Below are 14624 nucleotides of genomic sequence, written 5' to 3'. Positions count from 1 at the left end.
ATACTTACTCATTCATTCACAGCTCATTGGCACTGTGTGGCAGACCCTGCACAAAGAAGTCAGGGTACAGCACAGCCTCTACTCTTGGTGAAGACAGACAATACGAATGCAATTCAATGGTCAGCCAAGGTCCTTGCAGAGGATAAGAAAAGTAACTGAGAAAAGTCACTTTGGGAGGCTGCTCAGGGAGCTTCTAGGGGTCTTTGGGCTGACACTAGGAGGCTGTTTCCAGGAAGGAGAGAGAGCAAATGGAAAGTCCCAGCTGCAGGAAAGGAATTAGTGTCTTTAAGTGCAAAAAAAGAGGCCAGTGTGATCAGCACGTAGTGACAGAGGCAGGGAGTGATAAGGAAGTGTGGGAAGGTGGTCAGGAACCAGATCGTGCAGGGCTTATAAGTCCTGGCCAGGTGTTTGGATTGTAGTCTAAGGATGAAGGGAAGCCCTTGCAGGATGTGAAGCCTGCGTTCCAGGTTTATGTGTGCCCAAGAGTAATAGCTCGTTGAAATCAGGTACCCGAGCTGTTGTTTCACCCCCACATCCACTCCTGGCACAGTGCCTTCCACACAGGAGATCTTCAGGAAGTATACATGGAATAACTGAATCAACAATTGGATGAGTGAAGGAGATAGGCAATTGGAGTTAGGCCTGAAAAGATGGGAAGATTTGAGGACAAGGTGAAGTGAGGGGAACAGAGTTTCTTCCTTCCAAACTATGTAATAGCCCTAGAAATTAAGTATTTTGAGTCAATTTTCCTTATGTCTAAATTTTCCCTCAAGTAATATAAACTTGATGCTTTTGGTAAGAATGTGATAAATACAACAGTGCTCATGCCTGCCTCAGAAAGGAGTTGTATATATGATCTTAAAACCAACATGTCTCTTGCAATGGTGGCAGTTGTAAAGAATGGGAATTTACACTGTGAGGGGAAGAAAGGTATATTATTCAAGATGATTTCATGCTCCATTTTTTTTGGCCTAGGATTTTCATGAGATGAGTCATGGTTTGCTTCTCATGCTAGAGAACATTGACAGAAGGAAAAATGAAATTGTTCCTATCGATTCTACCCTCGATGCAGAGATACTCCAGGACCATCACAAACAGCTTATGGTAAGATGTGTGAACTCTGGCAGCCTCTGGTTATTTTTGGCAGCGATCCATTTCATTTACCGAAAATGAATGGAGGTGGTAATAGTTTTTCTTACCTTTTGAGTGATAGTCTCTAACTTGTTCTTTCTTTGCGCCTTATCGTTTCCAATGTTTTGCGAAGCTGACGTATGCATAGAAGATGACATCTACTAGCTTTAAAATCTGGTTCTAACGTCATTGCTCAACTGTAGAAATTGTAGGTGTTCTTCATCTTAATTAGCTTGTGTTATTAAAACAGGTCTTTGGTGAATTATACTTATCTTTCATTTAAACTGTATTTGTTACATCTATGTCCCAAAAGTATATCGGGTGGTTTATAATGAGGGGATATTAAAAGAGAAAGAGAGCTCTAAGGCTTCTTAACAGGAATTAAGTGTACCAAGTTCAACAGTAACCTTAGCACCAAGTTTTCTGAAAGTGAAGACAAAAAGGGAAATGTGATGAGAGTTAAATCATTTTAATCTGCGGGAAAAAAAACCCATTCTCAAGGCGCAAGAGACTTTTCCTAGCACTAAGTTCAAAAGGAAACTTGCAGCATTTCTGTATGAATTCTTATACAAGGAACTTTGGACAACATAACATACAGTGTACTTAAGTGATTTTTATAGAGGATAAAGAAGCATATTTGAGTTCCATTAGTAGAAAATGACTTGCATTTTGTAGCTTTCCATATTTTCAACATGTTATTTCTTAACGTTTAACACTCACTAACCTAACCAACAGAATTGGTAGCTTTTAATTCAGTACCATAAAGATCTTAGAAACTGAAAGGAAATAGCTATGCTACTGCATTTTCACTAAACTTTTGACCTGAGACTGTAAGTTGTGCGTGACAAATCACCCATGTATCTTTTTAAAAATTTTGAACAGATACCAGAATATACCTAGAAATACTTGAGGTTTGCTGTATTTATGATAATGCCTTACTTTTCTCTTTAAAAGAATATCTTATGTCTCGTTTACATAATACTTTATATTTTAAGTACATTCACATATATTCACTATTTTGAACCTTTCCAATAATACTGTAGACCAGGTAGGAAGTAGTATCATCATTTTACCAAATGAGAAAACTGAGACCAGAAAGTTTCCCGGGTCTTCTAGAATGTTTTTTTGGTAGAGACAGGATTAGAGCACAGATCCCTGATCCCCGAATGCCATGGACTGCTGCTTCCTTCCTTGTGTGAGCACAGCGTCCTGCTCAGGTATAATTGCCCACTAAGTTAAAGGTACAACGTTCTGCATTGTGGAACTCTCTCCAATTATCAAAAGTTCTTAGAAAAATATTTCTTGTTATGTACACAGCAAATAAGGCATGAGCTACTGGAATCCCAACTCAAAGTGGCCTCACTGCAAGACATGTCTTGCCAACTGCTGGTGAATGCTGAAGGCACAGACTGTTTAGAAGCCAAAGAAAAAGTGCATGTGATTGGAAATCGGCTCAAAGTTCTCTTGAAGGAGGTCAGTCGTCACATCAAGGAGCTGGAAAGGTTATTAGACATGTCAAGCAGTCAGCAGGTAAGCTCTACACAGACATCATTGTGTAGCATTTCTTACAGGATCCCAGAGAAGCGTCATCTGTATCTGTTTTAGAAAGTCTTTGAATATAGTTCTTGTCAGAATAGAATGTCCACTCTCAGTCACTGCTCTTACAAGTCCTGTCTCAAAATAACAAAGCGACTCATAAACTTTTATAATAACACACTGTTTTTGATCCTTTTACACCCAAAGACCTCCTGTAATTTATTACTTATTACTACCACTGTTGTGGCATTTGATTTTACCTTGTTTATTTAAGAATTTGCATATTTTCAGTAACGTAGCTGTGGTACATCACAACCAATCATTGCATATGAGTTTTGTATTCAAACCCTAGGAGGTTGAATTCTCCTGACATAAACAGCAAATAATTCATAGAAAATGTTTCCTGCTCATTTTTAATTTTTTTTCTAAAATCTACTGCATCATGGCAGTAATATTGCTTTTGAGAAATGCATTTGCAAGTGCAGAGATGATTGGTCAAACTTCATTCAATTGTGAAATCCTGTTATGAACACACAAACACATTGTCCTCCTATAAGAATGCAAAAGAACAACCTACTCCAAGTAATAGCGGTGCCAGAAACAGTATAGTTTCTCTGGTGCTAAAATGCAGGCTCCTGAGTGACTACTGTCTTTTGTTTTTAACTTAAATGATTTGATTTCTCTCTGGCTTGAGCAACCTGCCGCTCTAAGGTAAATTTCTTTACTTCCGCCACTTCAACTCAACCACATCCATGTCCCTAAAAATAATAAAACTACAAGTGACACAGCAATAACAAACCTAGAGTTGTATTTTCCAAAAGGGACAAACTTGTATCCAGGAAAGCTCAATACACTAGAAGAATTAGGTTCCACTTTTCTTCTAGTTGTCTGATTCTATTTTTCCCAAGGAAGGGTTTGATTTTTCTGGGGAGTAGATGGAAATGAGATGTGTACTACAGGGCCTCATGGCTCTGGGCATGGAGTTGTCAAAAGAATCTGTTCCCCATGTAGGATTTGTCTTCCTGGTCCTCTGCTGATGAACTGGACACCTCAGAATCTGTGAGTCCTACGTCAGGAAGAAGCACCCCAAACAGACAGAGAACGGTAACTTTCCACTGGTCATTCTCAATTGGCCCATGGGAGGGAACACTGAGGAGTGACAGTGTTTGTACCTACCAGCATCCACAGCTCTTCCCCCACACCCTGACAAAGCAGGTGTCCCCAAACAGAAGAGGTGGTCACACAGGGACAGTCAAGCGCTGTTTCCTCGGCCCTGCCATGTGCCCTTCCCACTGCACTCAGGAACAGAAAAGAGCAGTTCTTTTTTTTGAAAGAATCAACATGTATGTGGTTGGCATTCAGGGAGACACATTATTTTTCTTGCTCCAAGGGCCATCTCTAGAATGGTGTTCCCTTGTCCCTTTGGTGGCTCCTCCCTTCAAACCACCACCGCCATCGTCCACCTGAAAAAACAGGCTCCACTTAAAAGGGTGCCTCAGTCAGAGGTGGATAAAACTGTGAGTGTCTCATGAGGCCATTGAATTGATAAGTGGAGGTTCTCAAGCAAAGAAGCTCCTGAGTGGTCCTGAAGGTTTTCAGTGACTGCGCTGCCCCCAAAATGGCAACAGCTTAAGGCGACTCATCCACGGGCCTGTGGGGGCTGCCTCACCGGCACACAAAAGACAAATTTGTCCCCTGCTACCCTCTATACTTTGATTTCTCTGTGTAATTAGAAGCTTGTTTTTTTTTCTGTTTTGTTATTTTTTTGTCCAGCTTTATGATTATATTCATTTTTATTATCGTTCTGTTTTCCTTAGTTTTTAGAAGTATTGATTTTATTTATATTTTTTTTGTGATAAACACTTAAGTTCTATGCTGATAAATGTTATGATACTTTTTTTAGGATTGTTTTTTACTGCATTCACTAGTTTCCTGTAGATCCTAGTTTAAGAATGTGAAGGAAGACTGGCTTTTCGATTCAAATTTTAGCCTTTATTTAACTTGAGTATTTAACTGGTTGGGTCTTCGTCACCCTACAATGAATAATTTCATATTACCATTGTTATTTATATCTATTAAGAATTATAATACTGTTTCAGTGCTCCAGAAGATGGAAAAAAGATATGATGTGGCATGGTGTATTGAGCTTTATTTTTATTGTGAGTAAAGGAGAGATTCTTGGCTACCGTAGAGTCCCTTGTGTTTCTACCATGAAAAGTGGGGGAAAATATACCCACTGGCGTGTGGACTCTGAACCATAATTTATGTTTCCTCAATGACTAATAGCATAGATACAAATTTATTTCATTTCTCCCACAAAAGAAAAGCCAGTTTCCTTAATTCATGGGTACTGATCCTTTCGTTTGATTTATTTTTCCTTTGCCGCACTTGTAGTTTAATTTTCATCAGTAGCTTGTCCTTATTTGCCTGGACTGAACATCCTTCTTTCTTTACCCCTGTTCATTGCAAACAGCCACGAGGCAAACGTAGTGTCTCACAGCCTGGACCCTCTGTCAACAGTCCACACATCAGGTACCTTATTCTCCTGGTTTCCACACTGTTCTAGAACTGCAAGAGGATGATGAAAATTGTCCATGATTTCGGTAGACCCATCTCGGGTTTGCCTCAGGGTAGTTGAGAAGTTACTCATTTCAGTATGCACCCTTTTCTAATAAATTGGAAGAGACTTTACTAAGTGGAAAGCACAAGTAAATCTCAGAGCATAAAATATTTGGACCCCACCAAACTTTTGTTTAACAGTACATAGGCCATCTGGTCCTTTTGATCACATGGACGTCTGTGTGCCCATAGGATTCGATACAACTGAGGGCACAGCTATTTGGGTCATGGCAGACTTTTATCATCCTCTTTCCTTCTAGATTTTACAATAAGGCAAGTAATCAATCAGTGAATGATTTTACCATTCCCAGATCCCACAAATCTGAATAAAATATACTAACATCCCCAGCTTTTTATTTTATTTTCATGTTTTATCCAGATTGTGGGTTTGGGATTCTCAAAATGGCAAGTCCTAATTTGGTATTATTTAAAATTTCTCTCAGCACCTTCTCTCTTCTGCTTCCCCCACCATTCCTCTTCAGCCAGCACACTCAGTCACTCACCTTCCTGACACTTGGCAAGCTCTTTCACTCTGGAAGCAAGAGCAGCCCGTGCTCCTGCCCGGCCGCCTCCGGGGCCCCCCTCACCACTGCCATGCTGTGCTTCACGCCTGGCTTCCAGCAGCCCCTCGTTTCTGCCGTTAGCGGTGTTTTGCCTTCTCTGTTGTTGGTGTGATGTCTGTGCAACCCTGCCCCTTCACTAATCAGTTCCTGTTTCCCCAGACAACTGTCTAAAAATGAAAACACTACCCTCGGAGCTGATTTTTCATTCCAGTCCCAAGCAGTTCACTGTTAAAAGTAGTTTGCCCTGCTGGAAATGTATCACCACTGAGCTGGAATCCTATTCCTGGAAGGAGGGTCGGGGGTGAGGGAGTGTATTAGCCACCGTAAACAACCCCTGAGTAATAGGTGTAGTTTTCCAGCTGTGTGCTGAAGGCACTGCCTATTTCCTTTGGTCATTCCCACTCAGCTGAAGTAACGCAGAACATAATTTGATGTGCTTTCTGGTTTTAAGCTTCCCTTTACTATGTTTTGTTTTGTTTAATTGTTTTCTTTCCCTTTGGTTTGGTTTGAAGACAATTTTTGGGGGGTAGGGAGGGTTGGTCCATGACAAAATATCAATAATGAAATACGAGTGGAGAAAAACTCATAGGGATTTTTGAAGATAACGATGGACGTCTACAGGTGCTCTGATGTTTTTTCAGCCCCTACAAGAAAATAAGAAAAGCAATCGTACTATAGACACATCATTGTTTTATATGGTCTGCCTTCTCCCCATAAATTGTCGATGTACCACGAGCAGACATGAGGAATATTCCCATAGCATTCCTTTTCAGATACCAGATATCAATTCTCTGGTTGACATAAATGATGGTAATAAAAAGGGGGAAAGGTCTCACGCTGTTATGCACCACCAATCGCAACCACTTTTGGGGTTTTCAAATATTGCACTGGTTTGTTACCCAATTCTTCCAGGCAGCCGCACAGGTTTTCTGAAAATGTCAAAGATATTGTTTTTTAAGGCAGCGAGCGTTTCAACATGTCTCCTCCTAGGGCTTTGCAGCTGCGACAGCTGCATTCTCACTGTGATGTCCCCAGGCGCCTTTCAGCTCTGCTCTGTCCAGCGCTGTCTGTTAACATCTTTCTGAGCACACAGCACAATGTTTACTCTGCTACTTAGAGGGCTTGGATACAAACGATCTTTGCCTGAATGGCAAACTTCATCAAACACCTTGGCAGACAGGTTGTGGTTGAACATTCCTGGACTCCTTAACTCCTTGGCACCTCTGTTTGGGGTGCACCCAACCCTGACAATGAAATGCAGCGTGCTGGGAAAGAATTCACTTCACTCACAATCCAGGCTGTCACGGTGTTCCCTCATCCTGAGACTTGAGACTACCTTGTGTTTGATCTTGCACTGGTCCAGCAAATTTGAAAGGTTATTGCAGAAGCACAAACGGTTTCGAATGTTGACCCCGGCAATCTGCAATAGGAAAATATTAGGCATGTAGTCTTCCTGAGAGAGGAAAGAAGCTGAGTTGGGAGAAACTGGGTATTAATTTGGAGGGAGGGATTCTTTTTGTTGTTTAAAGTCAGATATTAATAACATCAGTTGCTTGCTTGCTATATATTTCAGGTTGATATTATGGTCACTGTTCTGTGTCTTCTTACATAAGATGCTAAGTCTACATATGGATAGGCCCTGGCCCTGCACAATTAATACAATATTGTTCTTGCCATTAAAAGACCCGAATGTGTTAGAATCTAGATTTACCCTAAATCAATTACAAGAAGCTCCCCAAGACTCCTTAAAATTATAAACATTTGAAAAGAGTCTGTGCAAGCACTTACAATAACTATTCATAATTTTTTAGATTAAGTATATTTAAGAAACACACTTTTTGAAGCAATGTTTATCAGGTCCACCTGGTACTTTTCTTCTCCTTTCGACTTAAAATTTTCTGGCCTGATCTCCAGTGACTCTTTAAAAGGAAGTGCAGTAGGTTTTATTGCATGTACAGCAAGCTTCACTGTAAACACTAGTCAGTTTCTTGTGGAATTTTTTTCTTCAAGGCTTTGCTTCCAGACTCCGCTCTGAGGATTGATTTATTCAAAGCATTCAAAGAGCATCAGCCTAAAGCAATCTTGCTTCTACGTTAGGCCAGTCGTATAGGGCTGAGGACAGCTATAGGGTAAGGCCCCAATTTGTTGCTTTTATAATATTTGAAGTACGCATTCCCAGTGTTTCCCAAGAACAATCAGGCACTTTGGGAAATGCATCACATCTCTGAAGCACTGCTAGTAAATCAGGAATGGTTCCCTGGGAGAAAAGACTAAATCCAGCCAACTCTGAAGAGTAGGAGTCAGCACACCCTTGCTTTAATAACACAGATAATAATAAGTTGCTGACATTTATTCAGCACTTCATGTGGTTCTAATCACCATGCCAAGCATTGTATATCTGTTACCTCATTTCACCTTCACAACATCCCCATAACATGGCTAAGTCCCTAGTTTTACAGACAAGGACCTTGGGATTTGAGGCATGAAGATTTAAGATTTGAACCCAGGTCTACCTGACTCTGGGTAGATCCCAGCTTGTTAACCACCCTACTCTAGCGAAGGCTGTTAGTGGGTGGAATACTTTAAACAACAATTCCAGGGCTTAGGCTACCACAGGCTGCCTGAGATAGCTGAGGACCAGCCAGAATGTTCATTCTGGAATAAGAGAAGACTGAAACCCAAACGGATTCTGGAAATTTGTGTTCAGAACCACATATCCAGGGAACAAAAACTGATCACACAAGACCAGGCAACAAGATCACAGACAACCTAGATATTCGCGCACAATAAATCCCTGTTTCTATACTGACAAGTGTTAGCTAACAAGTCACAAAATGAATTGCAAGTTTCTTTTCACTTGTGCTTCAATGATGTATGTACAGAATTAACCCATTTTATTCTCCTTCATTGTGTTACATTTTTCAGATAAGTCGCACTCTAGGCACACAACTCGGCTTCTCACGTCTCTTGGTCATACTTTTTTGGTCAGGCTTTTTGTGTGGTGTGTTGTTATACTGCTCTCTCCCTACCGTCTTCCTTCTCTCACAACTATATGTATTTTAGGAAAGAGGTGAAACAACTCCTGGGCAATTGTTTACCCAGAAATTTGAATGAGTGAGGGAAGTGAGAAAGATAATAACAAATGTTTGCTTATGAGAATAAGCACATTTTTGCTGGGCAGAATTATCTGAAATATCTCTATTGATTAAATTCTTTGAATAAGGTTACACATTTAATTTTTCCTTTATAAAAACAATTTCCATGGCATCTGTTTATGTAATAAGTCCATTGGAGTGTGATGAGTGACTAGTCAATACATTATCGTTGCCCTTTCCCTTGTCAAATTTCCCAGGACTCTTGAAACTGAGGTGATTTTAGGTCAACAGACACACATTAAAAGTACCTTTTTTACCCTGGTATCATTAACCTGTTGATACTAGAAGCTCCAAAACTTTGGGCATGTTGAAATCCTGGTTATTGCACCATGGGGGTCGCATTTTTCCCAGTAGACAAATTGGTCATTTCCAAGAGCAGTCAACTGCATGGCAGCTCACTAAGCACTCTGTGTTCTCTTCCTCCCTGTCCCAGCCCATTACTTGTCCTTGGGTAGGCATTCTTCAACATGAGAAGGCACGTGCTAATTAACTTTTAATAAGGAATGCTCTGATGCTGTTAAATGTGCCATGTCCTTCAACAGACTCCATTATAACATAGGAACCCATATTCCCATGATGATGATCTTTCTAGTTGTTCTCAGAAGTCAAAGGGCACCCTGTGTTTTGATCTTGATCTTTGGCTTAATTGTTCAAAGAAGCTAATCATTGACAAACAAGGGCTATTCAGCACTGTCAGTCAGATTGTATTATCAATTTTATGCATAAATCTACCCATCACTAATGTCCTTAAATGTTTCCTAAAGAGAAGTCGGAAATCTCTCATTTTATTTAAATATCGAACAGTGAAGAAACACGGAGCTCTCTTTTGTGCTCCTGTTAGAACTCATCCAGTGACAGGTGGTGAGTGTTGTTTGCCAGGGAATAGGGTAAGGGAAAGAGAAAGATACTGTGAAGAAAATTCAACCCAGAGTTCACGGGCAACTAGCCCATCATTTCTAAGTCACTTTAAGGCAAACCATTGAGTTCATAACCCATCAGGACCCAAATGATTTTAGGATATCAATGCCCCCCTCCTCTTTGCAAATGAGAAACTGGAGGCCAGACCAGAGACACTAAATTACTTGCCCGAGACTGTGCAGCTGTCTCAAAACAAAATGCCCACTTGTCCATGTCCTGCATTGAGGATCTGGGCAACACTGTGAAGCCTTCTGATTAAAGACATTGATTTTCCACATGAGGAAACCACTCACTTCCAAATATTTTAGGATACAAGTACTGTCTTCTTTGCTTCTACATGTGAGATATCTGTGACATAATATGCCCTGGGTGACCTTCATTCATGTCACCAAACAAAATATGTTCTGGAGTGTGTGGCAGGCAGGCACTTTGGAACCCTGACTGTCCATTAGATCTCTTCCTTTAATTGTGGGATTTGGGGCGAGTCATTTACCTTCTCTATAGAGTCTCTGTTCTGAAAGTTAAAATCCCAGGGTTAAAATCTTAATGTTGCCACCTGCAAGCTTATGTATAATCTTGGACTGGTTACTTCACCTCTCAGCCTCTTTTGCATCCTCTATAGAATGAAGGTAATAAGTACACTGAGGACTATTGTGGGGATTACATGCGAGGACCCAAGATAAATGCAAAGTGTGTTGCCTAGTAATTAGAATGAAATGTTAACTAAGCAATTCATCTAGGAGATGGGTTATATACTCTCTAAGGCCTCCTCTCAACACGAATATTTTATAATTGGGTATCTCAAGAAGTTCCCATTTTACCCTTCCACTAATAAGTATGTGATGTACTTTTTTTATGCTCTACTCTATGTCACGAAATAGACAACTCTTCCTAGTCAGCTCATTACAGAGTAACTCCTCCGTCTTAGCATGAGGGCAGCTAATCACTTTCACCACTAGATGGTGATTGAAGGCTTGTGGCCTCTCAATTGGTAGACTATTTACACTGACTAGATGTAAAATGTATAAAACATGGAATTTCCAAATTGGAAGACCATCTAGTCTAACTTTAATGGGTTGAAGAAAAGGTTGGCACTTATAGGTGAAGTGAGTTTTTTAATGTTATACAGTCATTACCGTGTTTCCCCGAAAATAAGACCTAGCCAGACCGTCAGCTCTAATGCATCTATTGGAGCAAAAATTAATATAAGACCGAGTATATATTATATTATATTATATTATATTATATTATATTATATTATTATTATACTATATTACATTACATTATATTACATTATATTATACTATATTAAAGACCCGGTCTTATTTTGCTATAATATACTGTAGTAAAAAAGACTGGGTCTCATATTAATTTTTGCTCCAAAAGTCACATTAGAGCTGATGGTCTGGCTAGGTCTTATTTTCGGGGAATCATGGTAGTTGTGTCTTCAGAAAAGAAACAGTCCCAACTTCAGCCAGTGATTTGTTTTGTTTTTTTCATTACACTGTAAGAACTGTACTAGAAACCCAGTGTAATACATGGATGCTTGGGGCTTCCAGAGGACCAGTCTGTTTATCTTCCATATTTCTTGTATGGTTTTAATAAAAGAGTTTGAGTGGTCCAGCTAGAAACTTAATGTTTTCTTATGAGAAAAACGTATAGAGTGACCAATACAGTTTTCATACCTTCCTATTTCTCCAATGCCCTTAACCCTGGTGATATTACTACCTTTAGGGAATTTGTACTGGGGTAGGGGAATGTGTCTCATAGGTACACCCATTCTTTTTGCTACTGCAGTATTGTGTGTGTGTGTGTGTGTGTGTGTGTGTGCAAATGCCTCTTGTCAATAACATTTCTTTCTTCATCTTTTCCACTGGTAACCAAACAAAACATGAAGGGATGCTCACAAAGAGAAAACGGTGACACCCCACCCGGAACCTACTTCCATATTCAATATTTCATAGGCAGCCTTTGTTACGAAATCTGAAATCCATGCTTAGTCTCGTATGCACTTTAGTAGATAGGAAGAGAGACATAGATAGGAACACTTGGAACTTTGAGTAGAAGGAGCCTGCAAGGAGACAATATGTCCTCCTCAGAAAAGGAGTATCTGTTTCCCAACGTCACAGAGCTAATGAAAGACAGGATCAGCCCAGAATGTGTGTCATTCAACACCCGTGTTCTGTACACTGACCCCACTGCCTTTCTTGTTCATACAGCCTTGGAACCCACTAATGTCAGGGCCACATGCTGACGCAGTGCAAGATGAAACCAGGGTGTACTCGAAGGTTAACTAAGCCTTATGGGTCTGTGCAAAAGGACTGCGGCTGTCTTATCCTTGCTGCATGGATTTTGGCAGCAGCTAACTTTGCCTAACCACGCTCCTGCTAATCTTAAACCAAAGATGAACTGTATCGAACATCCACATCTTAATTATCCCGGATCTATTTAATTTATGTGGTGGAAAATGTGTAGAGCAGTTATCTTTTTTGATGGAAAATATTTTACCAAATTAAGGGGTAGAATTTGAACTCAATTAGTTACCTTTAATTGACTGGCTGAATGTTAATTTTTTATCAGTACGGTTTCCAAACAACTCTTCACGGGGTGGTGGGGAGATGACCTGGGCAAGCTGTGGGAGTCTGGCAGCTAAAGGCCAGGTTGGGTTGTGTTTGGCATGGTCCTTTAGCTTCCAGGAAGGTGAGAGAGCTAAAAGCAGCACCCGTCTAACATTTGAGGTATTTGAGTTCTGTCAATTCTTCTCTCAGGTCCATAAAAAGTGGCTCCGATTCCTCCCTTTCTGAGGCGCGGCCAGCACGGTCCGGCCGGGCTTTCCTCTTCCGAGTGCTCCGAGCGGCTCTTCCACTTCAGCTTCTCCTGCTGCTCCTGATCGGGCTCGCCTGCCTTGTACCCATGTCAGAGGAAGACTACAGCTGTGCCCTCTCCAACAATTTTGCCCGGTCATTCCACCCCATGCTCAGATACACAAATGGCCCTCCTCCCCTCTGAGCGAAGCAGATGTTATCTGCAGCAGCACTGGGAGCCTAAGGATTTGGCCAAAAGCAATCCCAAACTAGCAAAAAGAGGACCCGAGTCCTGGCAAATGCCCTCAGTGTGGCAGCTTTCGCTGTCCTCCATGTCCCATGTATGCAAATATGGCTTCAGAGGCAGATGATACACAATGACAGGAGGAGAGCAAATAGAAGACAGAAGGTTTGGAGGAAATATTGCTTGAAACTCTGAGCCTCAGTACTAAAGAGACTAAGAACCTGCAACGTTCCCTGGACACGTGAATCCTGGGCCTTTGGCCCATTCTATGCACATCTGGGCAGCTTTCCCGTGGTGCTGCTCCATCCATTCAATAAATGACGCTACCTGAGCGCCATGTTAGTATCAAGCAATCTACCAATCAACCAGTACTGAAGAGATTTTAGAACCTTGTAACATACAATTTTTAAGAGCTTATTGGCATCTTCCTTTTTACCTTGTTTTCCTTTTGGGCATGATAGTCTAATCTTTGCTTTAGAAGCACAAGCTGTAAATTTGAAAGGCACTTTTTTTTTTAAAGTATAAAGAAAAACTGGATGCCTGGATGTAATAAGATCATAGAAGGCTTTATGTGACAAAAAAAAAAGTTGAATGTTATAGTAAAAAGAAGATATTTATGTATGTACAGTTTGCTAAAGCCAACTTTTGTTTGTATTGATTTCTTTGCATTTATTAGAGATACTATAAAATATTTTGTCTGTGCTTTTCTTTTCCTCCCCTAAAGAAATTACTCTAAATTTCCCTATTAAGTAGGCACTTATCAGAATGCAACCTAAATTATATTTTTTGCAGAATGAATGAAACTGAAATGTAAGTACATTTGAAAGAAAAACGGTGATTAGAGTTAGTGCCTAGTTAGACGCAGAGAACTCTGGATGATTCCCCTCTCTCTCCTCCGTCCACAGCCAGTCTATCTCCTCAACTCTTGTTTCCCACCATCTTTCATACTCTCCTCTTCTTTCTATTCCCTTTGCACAATTGGAAGCACCTCCTCTGATCTCCCAACCGAGGCCCCTCCCAAAGGTACACAGCAGCCATATGAATTTTCTTAAAGCACTCTTTTGTTCAGCTCCCTTCTTTGTTCCAAAACTGTCTATTGTTTTTCATTGTCTACCAGAAGAAACACAATTTTAATCTATCATTCAAGTCCACTTGCAGTAAGATTTGATTCTGCCTCTCCGATCTTGCCAACTAGTGGCCCTTATGAAACTGCTTGGTGCTCATGGCAATCTAATCCATTATTTAATCATTAGAGGGGGAGGATTTATATAAAACCCAGGTTTCAGGCTTCTCTTTAAAATAGAAAGTTTTGGTGGTTGGGGCACATATTCCTGACTGACAGTAATTGCTGGAACGATGTGGCTGCTGTTTCCTGAACTGTAGGAAGAGACAGATTTTACATCTGCCTTTATATCCTATCAACCTCTGTTATCACCTGTACTAGCCGAATTCCGGTAGGTATTTAATTCACAAGTCCTGCTGTAAATCAAGAATTTAAAGCACACTGAGGTGCTCACAATTAACTGAAACTGCATTCTTTAGTTTCCGTGATGCTTGTAGCCTGGGCACCTTCTCTTGAGTCCTGAGGTTTTACGATTCCTGGACTCACTGTGGACATTCTAATTCAGTCTCTGGTGGTACGGCCTGGGTGCTT

The 14624-nt window shown here is 40.6% G+C and overlaps 1 protein-coding gene across 1 annotated transcript in view; it reads left to right on the top strand.

Annotated features, from left to right (window-relative positions):
- SYNE1 (spectrin repeat containing nuclear envelope protein 1) overlaps positions 1 to 13661 on the top strand; it is a 390131-nt gene extending 376470 nt beyond the window's left edge. Inside the window, exons 131-135 of the mRNA XM_074333963.1 lie at positions 976 to 1104; positions 2449 to 2661; positions 3679 to 3771; positions 5141 to 5199; positions 12691 to 13661. Coding sequence (XP_074190064.1) covers positions 976 to 1104; positions 2449 to 2661; positions 3679 to 3771; positions 5141 to 5199; positions 12691 to 12931 — 735 coding nt within the window. The 3' untranslated portion in view covers positions 12932 to 13661. The remainder of the gene's footprint in view (positions 1 to 975; positions 1105 to 2448; positions 2662 to 3678; positions 3772 to 5140; positions 5200 to 12690) is intronic.
- The last annotated feature ends 963 nt before the right edge of the window (positions 13662 to 14624 follow it).

This window comes from Rhinolophus sinicus, linkage group LG05 (assembly GCF_036562045.2).
Source record: "Rhinolophus sinicus isolate RSC01 linkage group LG05, ASM3656204v1, whole genome shotgun sequence".
Lineage (NCBI taxonomy): Eukaryota > Metazoa > Chordata > Mammalia > Chiroptera > Rhinolophidae > Rhinolophus > Rhinolophus sinicus.
This window is presented reverse-complemented; position numbering and strand designations above follow the sequence as displayed.